The sequence below is a fragment of the Daphnia carinata genome, chromosome 2 (genome assembly GCF_022539665.2).
Source record: "Daphnia carinata strain CSIRO-1 chromosome 2, CSIRO_AGI_Dcar_HiC_V3, whole genome shotgun sequence".
NCBI classification, from domain to species: Eukaryota; Metazoa; Arthropoda; class Branchiopoda; order Diplostraca; family Daphniidae; genus Daphnia; species Daphnia carinata.
Window position 1 is genome coordinate 3112748 of NC_081332.1, and position 14295 is coordinate 3127042.

Sequence of the window (14295 nt, forward strand, 5' to 3'; positions counted from 1 at the left end):
CTTCCAATTATTCGGAAGAAGGCTCCGCAGCACAATGGTAGCATCAATAAATAAAGGATCGACCACTGCCGCTTGTAATAATTAATGGTCTAGATGAGAGTCGCTTCCTCTCCTTTTTTTCCGTGGTGATTGTAGACGATTGAAGTGCGGCATCGAGCCAAACGTCTTATTTGGTGCAGAAAAGTCGCTGTCGAGAACGCGTGATCACGGACAGAGGAGAATCCTACAAAGGATAATATAATATTAATAAAGTAAAAAGACTTGAGCGTTGCGTATAGGGACAAGAGCTACATCAACAATCAATAACACGGGTCCGATTTACTCGCTGGAATGCAATGCTACAATGAGATACGGACCTCTTTCGTTTTTATACGGATATATAGCCAACATACCGTTCGAGAGACTCGAGTATAAATATACCAGCACTGTCACACACAGCACATGTCTGAAATAGTTTCCATATAAACCCACTCTTGACTTGTCTTCTTCATCTTTTTGCCTCTTGTATGTTTTTCTTTATCTCTTTCATATTCTTTTCTATCCCCGGCAATAATTTACGACGATAAGACAAGGGAGAGAGAAATATTTAGGAAAAGTGGAATCTTACTGCTTTCGCGTCAGTATCCGCATGCTGAGGAGGGAAACGAAAGAACAAAAGGAGAATCTATGGGTAAGACAAAAGAAGTCGACTCCTCATGAAAATCTGATCAACTGAGACAACAGCCAACAATCCCACGGGCTACCCAACGCTGGAAGAAGGTGGGCGATTCTAGGATCGATCAGCAAATAACGCAGAGAAATCTATTCGGCATAAAGCAATAAGAAATTCAGAAAGGCAAGCCGACGCAATCTCTACATCCAACAGTCGATCCGCACACACACACGCATTCGAAGTCAACGCAAGGCCCTGGAATAAACTACCCCCCCCCCCCCCACTGTAAAATGAAAAAAAGAAAAAAGGAGAATGTCAGAATAGAAAAAAAAAATTGAGGTAAATAGGGAGAGATCAGTAAACTACACTATTTGCATATCGATGTCTGTCAATCTCTAGGCAAAGTTACTTCAAGCAGTTGCCGGAAAACTTCCGGACGACTGAATAAAATTCCATCTGGTAGTTTCTGAGAGATCCTATTCTTAAAACCCCTACCCCCCCCCCCCCATCTAACGAGGGAGGGGGGGGGGATCCAAGTTAGAAGGGAATAAACATAAAACAGATTTTTTTTTCATTTATTTTATATCAGCCGTATATTTTCATTTTCATTCGATTTTTATCAGTATTTGCCATCCCAAAAAAACTTAGGTTGGATTTTTTTGTTTTGTTTTTTGAAGTTTGTTTGTTCAATGTTTTTGTTCAGCTCGTCAATCAATGACGACCACGAGATATATATGTATATAGTAGACACACACGGTGTAGGTCCCTTGCTATATCCTGCACGCAAATGCCAGCACAGAAAAGCAGAGGATTATGAACATGTACATTTATAGTTTGCAAGAGCAGTAACCAAGCCGTTGCACGCAACCTACCAACGAAACACAAACATCATCTCCTCTCGCCGTAATTTATATAATATGATATGTGTTATGCACACCGAAGAAAAAAAAAATATCCTAATCGAAATGAAAAACTTGACACAGAAAAAAAAACAAAAAACGAACGATAGAATAACCATTGACGGAACCCAGTTACAAAACGTACCAGAGCACACATCGGGATGGCCAATTTTCAATCGAGAAATCTTATGTTAGGCGAGCAAAAATTCTAGTTGTGTACATATTGACAAAAAAAAAAAAAACGAAATCATTCCCGCCCATCAAATAAAATACGTCTTTCGTGCAGACTAGGTTTACATTTACATATCCGAATACACTTAAAATAAATCGGATCAGTGGGTGATCGTCCTGATTTTGTGCGCCAGTTTGTTGGTGGCGTCAGGCGATGATTTGAAAAGCTGGAACAGTCAAACAAAAACACATGTGGCAGATCGTTAGAATAACATGGATACATTTTTTCCCCCCAATTTAAGTGCGCCACAGGGGGGTAGAAGGGTTTGCGTTAAAGTGCACGAACGGGGAACAACTTGGACTAGGCCTTTCGATCCGACATCGCCTCGTACGATAGCGAACGACTTGACGGATGGGATTTTTTTTTTTTGTTGATTTCTTGTTCACATTCAATGAACAGACGGTGTCGTGCTAACGCTCGCCGTCGTCGTCGTTGCCGGCTGGTTGAAAATGCGCTTGTCGCGCACCTTCATCTCCACTTTGGCCAGCGCGATCCATTCGTTTTCCAGGCTGTCGTACCAAGTCAATCCGAGCGCGTATTTGCCGTTGATGTTGACGTGCTGACAGTGCGAGTACCACCATCCGCCCTGGTAACTATCGGCGCAGTTTGTGTTGCTGAGATCCTGGTCGTTGTCTCGGGTGCTGAATTTCATCGACTGGTGGTACGAGGCCATGGCGTCCGAAGCGTTGCCCGTGTAGCCGTGGAATTGGACGGCGTAGCCGTCGTTCTCGTTGCCGACCAGGAAGCTGTCGTATTCCGCCCACCAGTACTGGCCGTAAATGTCCCACAGGTCCACGCGCAGCATCGTCGCGTTATCTTTCGTTAGACGGTGGAGGTTGTCGTTGCCGAGCCAGAATTCTCCGAGGACCGAGCCGAAACCTGATTTGTAAGCGGCCCAGTTCCGGTTAAAGTCTTCCTTTCCGTCCGAGCGGCGCTGGATGAGCGTCCACCCGCCGCCGGAAGTCTCCTGGTCGCAGTAGACCTTGACGACCTCGGCCGATTCACGCGGCAGGATGAAATTCACGCCCGTTGAAGACACCTCGCGGCAATCTGTAAAATAAAAAGCGAAGGAGAAAAGAAAAAAAAAAAAAATGAGTTGCAATCCACCGTGAATTTTCGTTCAATTCATCATTCAAATGAATGAAGACTTACCGTGGGGCAAATTGTGCGCTAGATTGTTGTATTCGTGTTCCAAATGAGACAGACTCTGTCTAAGCGATTCGATAGACTGAGCCGACTGGATGGATTGCTCCAGCTGGGCCAATCTCCAGTTCTGGACTTGCTGGCCGTGGCTTTGGTTCATCATGGCCAGCGTGTTGTTGGTCAGTTTGGCCAGCAAAAGGGCCGAGCGGATCTGGTCGGCTTGCACCTGCTCTTGCAACAGCGTCGTCGTCATCCGCAGCGATTTGACGAGTTCCAGCTGTTCGCCCTGATCCTCTCGCAACGTGTGAACGGTGGATGTCAGTTGGCCGTCATTGTACTCGAGCTTGGCCACTTCACGTTGAAGCTCGCTGATGTTGTCGTCGTAACGCTCTTCCAATCGTTCCATCGCTTCAAACAGTTGAAGCGTCGACGATTGCACCTGGTCAACTCCAGAGACTTTCAACGATAGCCGATCCACCGTCTCGGCAAGCTTCTTATTCTGCGAGCTGATTTCAGCCACATCTTCGGCGTTGTGATGATTGGCCGCACATCTCGGTTCGCTGTCCAGCCGCTTGAGCACAGCCTTCAGTTCGGTCTCCATTTTGTGGACGTTGGACTCGGCTGTCGTTCTCATTTGACTCAAAAGCACCATTTGCTTCTGCAAATCGTGCTGCTCGCTGGCCAATGTTTTCACCATCTTTCTCAACGTGTGGATTTCGTGGTTGAGCTCCCTGCGATGGTGGCGGATCTTGTGCCGGGGCTGGGACGCCGTCGTCGTGGACAGTCGATTAGTTTGGTCTTCATCATCGATGACGGATCGGGTCCTTCTCCTTTGGTTCTTCTTGGTCTTGAGCATGTTGACGACGGGCTCTTCGTGCTCGACCGACATGGCCATCATTTTGCGAGACAACTGCACTTCCAGACGAATATCAGCCATCTGTTTTTAAGAGAAACAAGTAGAAATTCATTATGATATTTATGGTAGCAGCAACAAACAGGCCGAAGGTTTGGACGTTTTCATCCGCATTTCGCACCCGTCAAAGGGCAACAAAAAAAAAAAAAAAAAGAAAATCATAAAAGCGCAACATCTGAAAAGCTCGTTTTTCCAAGTCTTAAAAAGAGCAGCCAAGAATGATTCGAGTGGAAAACGAGAAAAAACGGAGAGCCGACGGGCGGAATTTCAAGCAGATGAGTGACGATGAAAAGAAAAGGAAACAAAAACGGCCTGTACGTAACTATACGCATATCGCTGGAGCGTAATAGAATGAGACGTGCAACAACTTGAAAATACCTATCCAGACGGTAGCGTACCCATCAGTCTACGTCTATATAACACCAGCAAGATGTGAAAACTTTTTTTCTTTTTCATATCTAACTGTCTCTCTAGAAAAGAAAAATAGACCGAGAACTTTTACTACCGCACGTTTTCTTTCGGTTGTTTTTTTATTTTCCTAGAGCCTTTGATATCTAACGAATTGGTGCATCGCAATTTAATCTCGTGGATTCATGCACATATCGTTGCAAAAAGAAATGCAATTACAATCAAATGCTTCTTTGCAGCTGAAACGGTTTTCCTGCCTAATTTTTGTGTTTTGAAAAAGAGGTAAATAATGGAGCGTACTTTTCGATTCACCCCTCACTTTTGCTGGCCCGTTCCAGACACGTTTTACGCTCCCTTCTTCTGGCGCTTCGATAATGATGACTTTGGACCCTTTGCGGTTTCACTTGAATAACAAGAAGCACACAAGAAAAAAAAAAAAAGGGAACAATCGACTTTATGAAAGTTTTCTTTTGTCTATACGTTACTTATAAACCTAGTGCCAGCAGGCCGGATGTGTGGTGGGGAGGCGAGCCACGCCAATGGGGCAATCAAGTTATTGTGGGGATACAGAGGACCATATTATACAAGACCATCCTCCAATTTTGTTTGTCTTTATGTACACCATATCTACATGCCACTTGCGTGTGTACGACATCAAAATAATGATCCTTTACTGCCGACGGATTGCCAGTTGAAGAAAAAAACATGTCGACTTCCAGCGGGAATGGGGCCGAACTATAAATCAACTACCAGACCGTAGTACGTTATAATTCTTGATAGTTGAAAGTGCAAAGAACGATGGGGATTAAAAAAAGAAAAGAAATCCCCTTTCCCCGTTGTACACGTAAACAATCGGCAAGCAGAGCAGTCCGTTCCCAACTGAAAGGGTTCACAGTCCAACGCGATTGACTCGAACTGATTGAAAGAACGTGGCGTCGCTCTTTTATTTCGTTCCTACTAAAAGCTGGTTACATCGATCGCGACTCTCTTAACCATCCATCTCCCGTTCCCCTCTTTTCATCCTAAAAATAAATACTGCGAATACAGGAGACGAGTGACCGAATCCGCATCAGTTTCATGAAAAATCACATCCCATTTTTGTTTTTTTCCCCCGCCCGTTTTTTTCCATTTGACTTGAGTCACGATCCGATACGAATGTAGACGTGCAAGTCAAAGTCTTTTTTTGTGTGTGCTATATTCACCAGGGTAGACATTGGATGGATTATTCCAATCATTCCTCGCGTGCGCACATCCGGAAAGAGGGACGTTCGTACAATCATCTGCGTGAGAGCTCCTTCTGCTTTTACGCGTGTCGCCGGATTCGAAAGCATAAGGCACTGCCACACATTGACGTATGGCGAAGCTCACCGTATGTCTATCGCACCCGCCATCGCTATGTCACACCGTGAACTCGCTTATACAATTCCTGTTTTTTTTTGTTTTTTTTTTGCTGATTCTATCCGTTGCCAAAAATAAGAAAAAATCCGCATTTCATTTGAGTTCAAAATCCAAACAGTCGCGACTGGAACGTGTTGAAACTCAACATTCAAAGAATCGATCCATTATGGCAAGGAATTAGATTTCTGATGGTGCGATCGCGTTCGGCAGAGACCTGGCGGCGGTCCGCTTAAAGCGCGTCTCGGTACATTGTACCGCGGTGGGCGGGCCCCGATATCGACACTCTTGTTGCTGTGGTTAATGGCTAATCTCTCTTCATCTGTTTATCGCCATTCTACTCTATCGATTTCTAACGCTAAGCCCCCCAAGGCCCTTCAACACATTTACTCTCAACTTGATTGGGACAACATAGAAAGAAAAAAAGCGGTAAGTGCAAACGCCGATGGCAATCACTCCCACACAGGGAACGAAAGCAAGACGCACATTATGGTCGTTGATATCTAAGTAATAGAAGCTGCTCCGCAAAAACAGGCGATACAAGAGAACGCGTCGATATCGGCTAAAGTTAATGAAATCATGAAAGACAGATTTTGCTGGAAGCCCTCGCATGAGGAAACCCGAAGAAATATCTCAACGTGTATGTTTTATTTCCCATCCGCTAGCGCTGGTTAACTCTCTCCCACAGGAGGTTTCCAATCAACTCCGCAGAATCCACGCACAAATTGAGTTCGGGTACGTTGCCCTACCCTTTCTCTCTTTCTCTCTCTCTCTGACGGCCATCCGGGCTGGAGATTTCAACCGCGTGAGGTGAAATGAGATTCCGCTTAGGTCGCTAGGGACCCGCAAACCACAACAAACAAAGCAATAAAAAAAAAAAAGGAGGAATAAAGACATTCTGACCTAATAAAATCCCGTTTTCTTTTCTCTCTCTCTCTCTCTCTCCTCGATTCTGTATTATCGGCTATCTCTACCGCAGTTCGTTATTGTGCGCACGCGTTTGACAATTGGATTTCGGCAGACACGGATGGACCGTCTAATGGTAAGCGAAGTGCGTGCCGACAAACCGTTATTATCACATTTATTAGTTAGTGGAAGAAAAGAAAAAAGACAGCGCGAAGAATAATGGCTTCTATTTTCGTTATAGCTATTCGGTGGTATCGCTTTTACGGCCTTGTATAATGAGCGACATTTGGTGGTCAATTAACGTCCATTACACATTTGAAAACGGGAAATGGCAGGCGCCTCCGCTTCACATATGCGTCTTTTTTTTTTTTCTTTTAAACTTTAATGTTAAAGAAGTCGGGTTTTCTACAGTTGCTTCCGGCCTTGAAAAGTACTATAAATCCATTAAGCTAACCATTCGCTCCTTCCCTTTTTCCATAGGTTAAAATAAAAATCCATCGGAAATCAATCAATCAATAAACACGAAGAATAGAAATACCAAACGGTCCGTACGCATCTCTCGCCCCGTGTCTTCGCAAAAATAGTCAAATCATCGGGGGTGACCAATCAACTATTTTTGAATGAGGGTGGTAGATGAAAATAAGAAAAAAGAAGGCCCCATCTGTTCATCGTCGAGGACGAACTCCACGAGAAATACAAACGAAAAAAAAAAATAAATAAATAAATAAAAACAGGTAAAAAAAAAAAAAAAGAGATGCGGGCTTTTTAAAACGTATTGGGGTAAGAGGGGGGAAGGCTATTGGCCTGAGGGGGCAGGTGTTGCCTTGGTGTTATTTAGTGGTCCCTTCTTCTTTCATAAAAAAAAATGGGTAAAAAAAAAAAAAAAATTTAATTCAGTTAAGAGAGACTGTGCGCTTGCAAGGTGCTGTCTGTATGCACACCCTTGTTAACCCCCTACCTTCCCGTATGTTGCCATCGAAACATGTTTTTCTTCAACGATGTAGAGGGAAAAGACGATTTTCTTTTTGTGTGTGTGTTCCCTTCTTCTAAATAATAATAATAAAGATGAAGCACAGCAGAATGGCGGCGGTCGGAAGAAGAAAAGGCAGAAGAGGTTGTTGTTGATGTGTGCGCGCTCGTATTGGATTCCATCGGCAACGTACGTCTATACACCTGGAACACGGCGAGAAGCTCCTTATGGGCCCCCGTGTTTACTATTTGCAACGTTCAGGAGGAACCGTGACAGATGCGGCCAGGCGAATGTCAGCGAAAAAAAATAAAATAATCCGAGCAAATAATAATAATAATAAAAAAAGGAAGATATCCCCCCCTCCCCGTCCTTGTTGACTTTATGAAAGCCGAAAGCTGTACAAGGGCATCGAGTTCTTTAACTGTCGGCAGATTCCACCCTCAAACAAACTAGGGAACAAAAAAAATCAAAGCTACAGCGAAAATTGTTGTTGAGCCATTCCAACATCAAAATTTTGGAAAAAAAAAAACTATGTTTGAAGGAAAACTATGAAAAGGGCGAGTAGACACACAAAAAGTAACTATTTTCACTTTTTTCTATGTGGTAAAGGAGATTACAAGAGGAGATAAATTCTCCCAATGTATATATATATATACACGTATACATCGCCATAATGAGACTAGCGTAAATAAAAAGGAACGTGCTCCGGGAGTTCTTGTCGATCGACCCGGTTCTTTCTTTCTTTCTTTTTTTTTTTTTTACTGGCGCATTATCACGCTCCCATGTCTGTGTGTATACGCCGTCCTTTTCATCCAATAACCCGGCCCATTTTTGGCACATTGCCTATATCTAACGTGTACACACAGATACGTTTCTATCCGCAAAACGAACACGACGTCGATAATATTCACGTTGCTCTGCTGCGTGCCTACGAGCCATCTCTTTTTATAGTTCTTCACACTTCGCATGACTGTTAAAAAAAAACAAAAAAAAAACAAAAAAAAAAAAAAAAAAAAACAGTTGTCATTCACGTCCGCTGTTTGAACCATTCCCGCCCTGATTTCATTCTCTCTCTTTGAATTCCACGATTTTTTCTCCCCCCCCCCTCGCCTTAAAAATATCAGGAGATCAGACGGAAATGTCACGCGAACTTTGTGCGAGCGAAACGTGCGCCAAACTCAAAGTCGATACAAGTTGACTTTGAGTTAAAGGTAAAGTCATTTCGCTTTGACTATAACCACTCAAAGGTTTTTTTTTTTTTTTTTTATAACAGGTCCGCTATATACCTGACCCGAATGCCTTATCCACTCTGGAAAAACAAAACCAAAAAAAAAAAAAAGGAGAAGAACTTTTTGGCGGATATGCAAGTTACAGAAGGGGCCGAATGTCTCAGTGAAGCCGTGCGAAACATAAAAAAAAGTCAAATCGTACAAGTTGCTATTTTTTTTTTTTTTTTGCCCCCCCGACCGTCTCACTTTTTCGGTCTCCAACATCCATAAAATGCAAGGTACATGACAGAAGATGGAAAAAAAAAATGTGAAGCCTTATCCTCTTGTTATATAGGACAGTTCTTATTGATAGTCAAAAGCGAGAAAAATTCCCTTTCTCTATTCCATTCTTTTTACGACCGATGAAACATGATAAAAAAAATATTTTTTTTTTCGGTGGGAAAAACTGTGATGCTGTAAAACATGATTTTTCGGCGTACGCAAAGTTATATGATGATACAGCCGAAAATTCGATTCGCTTCTGCTTTGCTTCTGTGTACCCCCTCCCCCTCTCCTCTTTAAAAAAAAAAAAAAAGAAAAAAAAGAAACCCTTCGGCCTGTCGGACTTATTTGTTCCGGTTACGCAGAGGAAAGAGAGAGAGAGAGAGAGAGAGAGAGAGAGAGAGAGACTGTAGGGGGACTTACGTTGTTCTCGAGCCGGTCCAATTGAGCCGTGTTGAGCTGCTGGTGCTGGTCGAGCCTCTGGACGTCGTCGCGGACCTGCTGGATCGATTGATTGATTTGTTGGCGATGGGCGGCGTCGTCGGCCACCTGAGCCTGCAGGGCGGCCACATCGGATCGTGTCAACTGGAGTTGGCCGGCCGTTTCCTGCTGTTGTTGCAGCTGGCGGGACACGTTGACCGATCGGTTCAGGTCCAGGATCTCGCCTTTCATTTCGGCCAGCGACGATTGGAGCCAGTGGAGCGTCTTCTGCTCGTTCTCCGATGATGTCGCCGTCGGCTCCGCGACAAGATGTTGCCCGGTGGGCGCAAGTGCCGCTTCTCGGACGTGTTCCATGTCACGTCTTTCGAAGGACGACGTTAAAAAAATAAATAAAAGGGAATTAGTTTTTTTTTTTATTTTTTTTTATTTTTTTTTTAATGCGTGCGCTACGAATGAATGGATGGGACTCACCTGAGAGCGTCAATCTCTGCGCGCAATTCACCAATGACCGAGGCGTAATGGATGTCACGTAATTTAGTGGCCAGCAGCTCTTCGAGCGCCCGGTTGGTTTCGGCCATTTGTTTGGTCAATTCGCCGAGTCTTTGGCCTTCCACTTGCAGCACGACGGCACCGTCCAATTCCGAATCGGTCTTTAACAAAGTGTTGGTCGTCGATGACACGGTCGTCACCGACGGATCGACTTCACAACTACAAACGCACACTGCGACCAGAACTAACAGACACTTGAACTCTGCCATCGTGGCCATTCTCTTGTCGTTAATCAAACACCAAAGGGGAGGCGGTCGCAAACGAAAACTCGTACAGAAACTCTTAAAATTCACACATGAAAATTGTATCGAATTGTCTTTTTTTGTGTGTGTGTTTTGTCCGTTTCGTTTGAATAAAAATAAAACGTCGTTGGATCAAATAACAAACGGTCACACAAAAACAAAAATGATACTAAGGGGGGAGGGTGAGCTAAAGCCGGAGTGCTGCACACGTAGTTCACTGCTTGAAGCTCGGAACTCGACTGGCTTCGGTTCGAGTGGTAGCTACCGTTTTGTTCCCTCTGCTATCCCCCCCACCCCCCCCACCCCCTTTCACATCCAGCACCGTCTTCTCTAACTCCACCCACTTTTTCCTACCCCACGTTTGAGGAGGTCCGGCGTTGGATGCTCCAGTGGCCTCGTAGCTTCAACAAAAAAAAAAAAAAAAAAAAAAAAAGAAAGAAAAGGGAAGTGGGTGCTAGAACCTAAGAATCTACAGAGAGCGGCGTTCACCTGATGGCACGCGCTTATTCGCGCCTCCTCCCAACTGCCTCCGCCTTCCAGAAAACAACAAAAACATATGGAACTGCTGCTGCTGCTTTCGTCTGAGTTTGATGTTTGTGTCATTGTCGAAGGAGTGGGGGTTTGGTGCTTTTGCTAGATGTACGACGCTTGTATCATTTCTTTAACGGAAAATAGAACTGCTGCCATTGGAGTAGCCAGCTGCAGCTGCCGATAGCGAGGCACGCTCCCGAGCAAAGCTAACATACACACACACACAGACTCGCGTCAGCTATCGTCTTGTACGTATCACCAAGGCAGACATCAACAGCGTGCTACATAATGCCCTACAATTTATATACATATATATATTTTGGGAGGCATGAGGGCCAAGGAGTCGTCCTTGGAGAAGACGTGCTGCAATAGCCTCTTTTGTCAATCCCCTCCCCCCTCCCCCGTCAAGTTATAATCAAGGCTAATTCAATCAGTTGGTTGTACTTGCTTTCTACCAATGTCAGTGAGCCGGGCACGACAATGGTACACACACACACACAGACACACACAGACACACACACACACACACACACACACACACACATTAATGTGCTTACATTTACTATACAATCCTACTGTATAGGCAAAGTTCACTTTCTTCTTATTCTTTTCCGGCTTTCATTTCCGCTTTGCAAAACAATTCGATTGTTAAGTCTGTTAAGGATGTGTGTCTGACATTGTTCGACTAAGTTTCGATTTCCTTTTGATTCGTTTAGCTCCTTCGTTCGGGGTGTCCGTCATCGTATTAACATGCGACGACACGGACGGTCACGCCCTATGACGATGCCCCCTTCTCGCTCCCGACAATGTCTCGGCTCAATCGTTTTCTTTCTTACGGCAAGAGCTTACGTTCGAGACGATTGCAACGGATTGCGCGCAGTTGCCGAGCTTTGGCTCCGTTAAACCAGCTGGGGGTACACAATTTAGTAGCCAACCAATATGTATAGCGTTAATTGAATGAATCTATTCGACCTCCATGATGCACCATTGCTTTTGCTATCCCCCCCCTTCCCCGAAAGTCAGTAGGGGGGAAGAGTCAGTACGTGGTACTTTTAGGAATACACATAAAATCGAAAATTTTCATTTTGTAATTTTTAGTTTTTTTTTGTCATGAAGGGGATTTTTCTGACACGACAGCAGAAGCCAATAACAGAGGGGGATCTCTACGTTTGTCCGAGTTACTTTCCCCCCTTTCCAAAAAGGCAAAAAAAAAAAGGTGAGGGGGTCGGTTGGCTTCACCTCCAATTATAATAAAGAAGAGAGCGCGGGTGGCAGCAGGTTATATGCATAGGACGAAAAAAAGAAAAAAAAAAGGCAACAGAAGGGGGTCGGCTATGTGACAGCTGCTCTACGGTGCTCTTATAGTAGCCGGCCAGCAGCCAACTATCTCAACAAACCTTCTGCCATTATGATTCACTATATGCAAACCCCTCTGTTTTTCCAAGTTGTGTTTCTCTAAAAGAGAGAGAGAGAGAGAGAGAGAGAGAGAGAGAGAGAGAAAAAATTAAAATTAAAGAAGAAGATAACCCACTTCACGGCAACCCCACTCTTTTCGTCTGTTGTTGCTTTAACCTCCCCACCATTCTACATAATGTGTCTGTAACGCATTAGATGGAAAAGCCAAAACTTTTGTTTTTTTTTTTCCCTCTTTCTTCTGGGGGGGGGGGGGGGGGGTTCTATCCCGTTCGGCATTTGTTATCAGACGCCAGGTGGATGTCGCCTGATAACCGGTTTCTTCGAAAAGAAAAAAAAAAACGCTTTGAATCTGTTTCTTTACCTTCAGTTTCGAAGGAGAAGCACGGGCACACCTGCCCAGCCAACGGCTTCAAAATTACAATCAATTTCATTTTGTTTTACATTTTCCATATACAGCTATCGCCCGGGCGGAACATTAAAAATATTTAAAAAAAAAAAAAAAAAAAAAGAAAGTGAAACGATTTTGAACCAGTTGAAAACAGATTGAAAACACCAACACGGATTTTCGGCCAACCGTGCACCCGTAACGCACCGTAAGACGAGCTAATCATTGTCCGCTACACGCAGTGTGTCCGTATTTATTTCTAAGCGTTCCTTTCGCACATTCTCTCCTGTTTACAGAACAAGACAAATCACTTAAATTGGAAAGGAAAACAAAAAATTGCAGAACAAGAGATGGTTGAAAGTGGCAAGTTCAAACAGTCGAACCTTCTCTACTCCAGTTGACAGTCAGAGATGTGTTAACTTTTTAACAGGAAGCAAATCTACGGCCGTGTAACTTCCGCCGTTACGGAGTAAGTTGTCTGACGTCAAATATACGAGTTAGGCTGTTGGGTGGAAAAAGAAACAATCGCTTTCTAACGAAAAGACGAAAATAATTCTGAAAATAAAAATAAAGAAAGTTGACGACAGTACGAGAAATGTGCCGGGCAAAGTTATTTCCTCTGGAACACGAGAGTTGACGAGTTTTTAACGACCGCCTTTGATGTCGGATGTCGTTACAATTTTAAAAAACGTAAAAAAAACATTCCATCGGAGAGGAGCAAAACGGAGACAGACACGGGCGGAATTCAACCAGAACTTAACTGAGTGATGAACAAATAATAATAGAAAAGAAAGATAAATGATTATCACGCCGACACTGGCAACGGCCACCAGATAAGAAAGGTCAACACGACGACGGCAATGCCCTGCGACCAGCTGCGCATACGTCGTGCAAAACAACAAGAAAAGAAAGCCTCGAAATGACTGCAGAATGTTCCAATATTTACCTGTGCGCCCCTCCTCTTGGTACAGGGAATGCACTCGGAGTAAAAGGTGGGGGGGGGGGGGTCATCATAAAAATAAAAGAGAGTAAGATCTTTGTGAAAATACACAGCAGAAGGCCTATTTTTCTATCAGCTGTTTCAGAAATGAATCGATACTTTCTCCTGCAGGTTTTTGCTCTAGTTTTCCGTCAAACTGCTGCGGGTTGAAAGGTCAATCTCATTTTCGCGCTTTCCAAACCACTACAGCTCGACGCACAGCAGTAGGTAACAGGGCAAACTGTGCGCAGTGAAAGGTCTCCACTTCCGTACAAATATCGGTCGCAGCCTATCTGTGCCATTGACAGTGTCTTCGACATCGTACAATGAACAAAAAAAAAAGGGGGAGATTGAAAAAGAAAAAGAAAAAAAAAAGAAGAAGGCTGCGGATTGTAAGTAACTAAATAATAGAAGAACCCCTTTTTTTTTTTTTATCCCTCTATATTTGTTAGGTTAGCTCAAAAAGAAGTTTCAATTCCCCCCGTTTATTTTTGTGTTATCCGGGGGACGACGGTGTAGTGCCTTCACTCCGTCCTGCGCTATTGTTCTGACTCGACCTGATGGTACATGTCGCTCAATGTCTACACCATCGGAACAACCATCTGCCCCGTGTGTGCGGTTTGAAAAACCCTTGGACCTGGCGCACACGCTATCCATGTGCGTATTTTCTCTACCGCCCTTTTATTCTGCTCTCTCTCTCTCCTTTATCGATAGGCACCCGCTACAAGAAGCGGATGATCAAAC

At 44.1% G+C, this 14295-nt stretch overlaps 1 protein-coding gene across 1 annotated transcript; it reads right to left on the bottom strand.

The window, feature by feature from the left end:
- Positions 1-1328: 1328 nt before the first annotated feature.
- On the bottom strand, positions 1329-10491 carry LOC130689381 (protein scabrous-like). Its single transcript, XM_057512343.2, has 4 exons — positions 9921-10491; positions 9432-9810; positions 2936-3863; positions 1329-2833 (listed from the first exon to the last, which is right to left on the bottom strand). The coding sequence occupies exons 1-4, from the start codon at positions 10214-10216 to the stop codon at positions 2172-2174; spliced, it is 2265 nt and encodes a 754-aa protein (XP_057368326.1). The 5' UTR covers positions 10217-10491; the 3' UTR covers positions 1329-2171.
- Positions 10492-14295: the final 3804 nt, after the last annotated feature.

Excerpts from the sequence above, each read along its gene's own strand:
- LOC130689381 (XM_057512343.2), bottom strand. The coding sequence starts at position 10,216 with ATGGCCACGATGGCAGAGTTCAAGTGTCTGTTAGTTCTGGTCGCAGTG. Across the intron at positions 3,864-9,431 it reads TGGACCGGCTCGAGAACAAC|ATGGCTGATATTCGTCTGGA; the intron begins GTAAGTCCCCCT and ends TCTTAAAAACAG. Across the intron at positions 2,834-2,935 it reads AGCGCACAATTTGCCCCACG|ATTGCCGCGAGGTGTCTTCA; the intron begins GTAAGTCTTCAT and ends TTTATTTTACAG.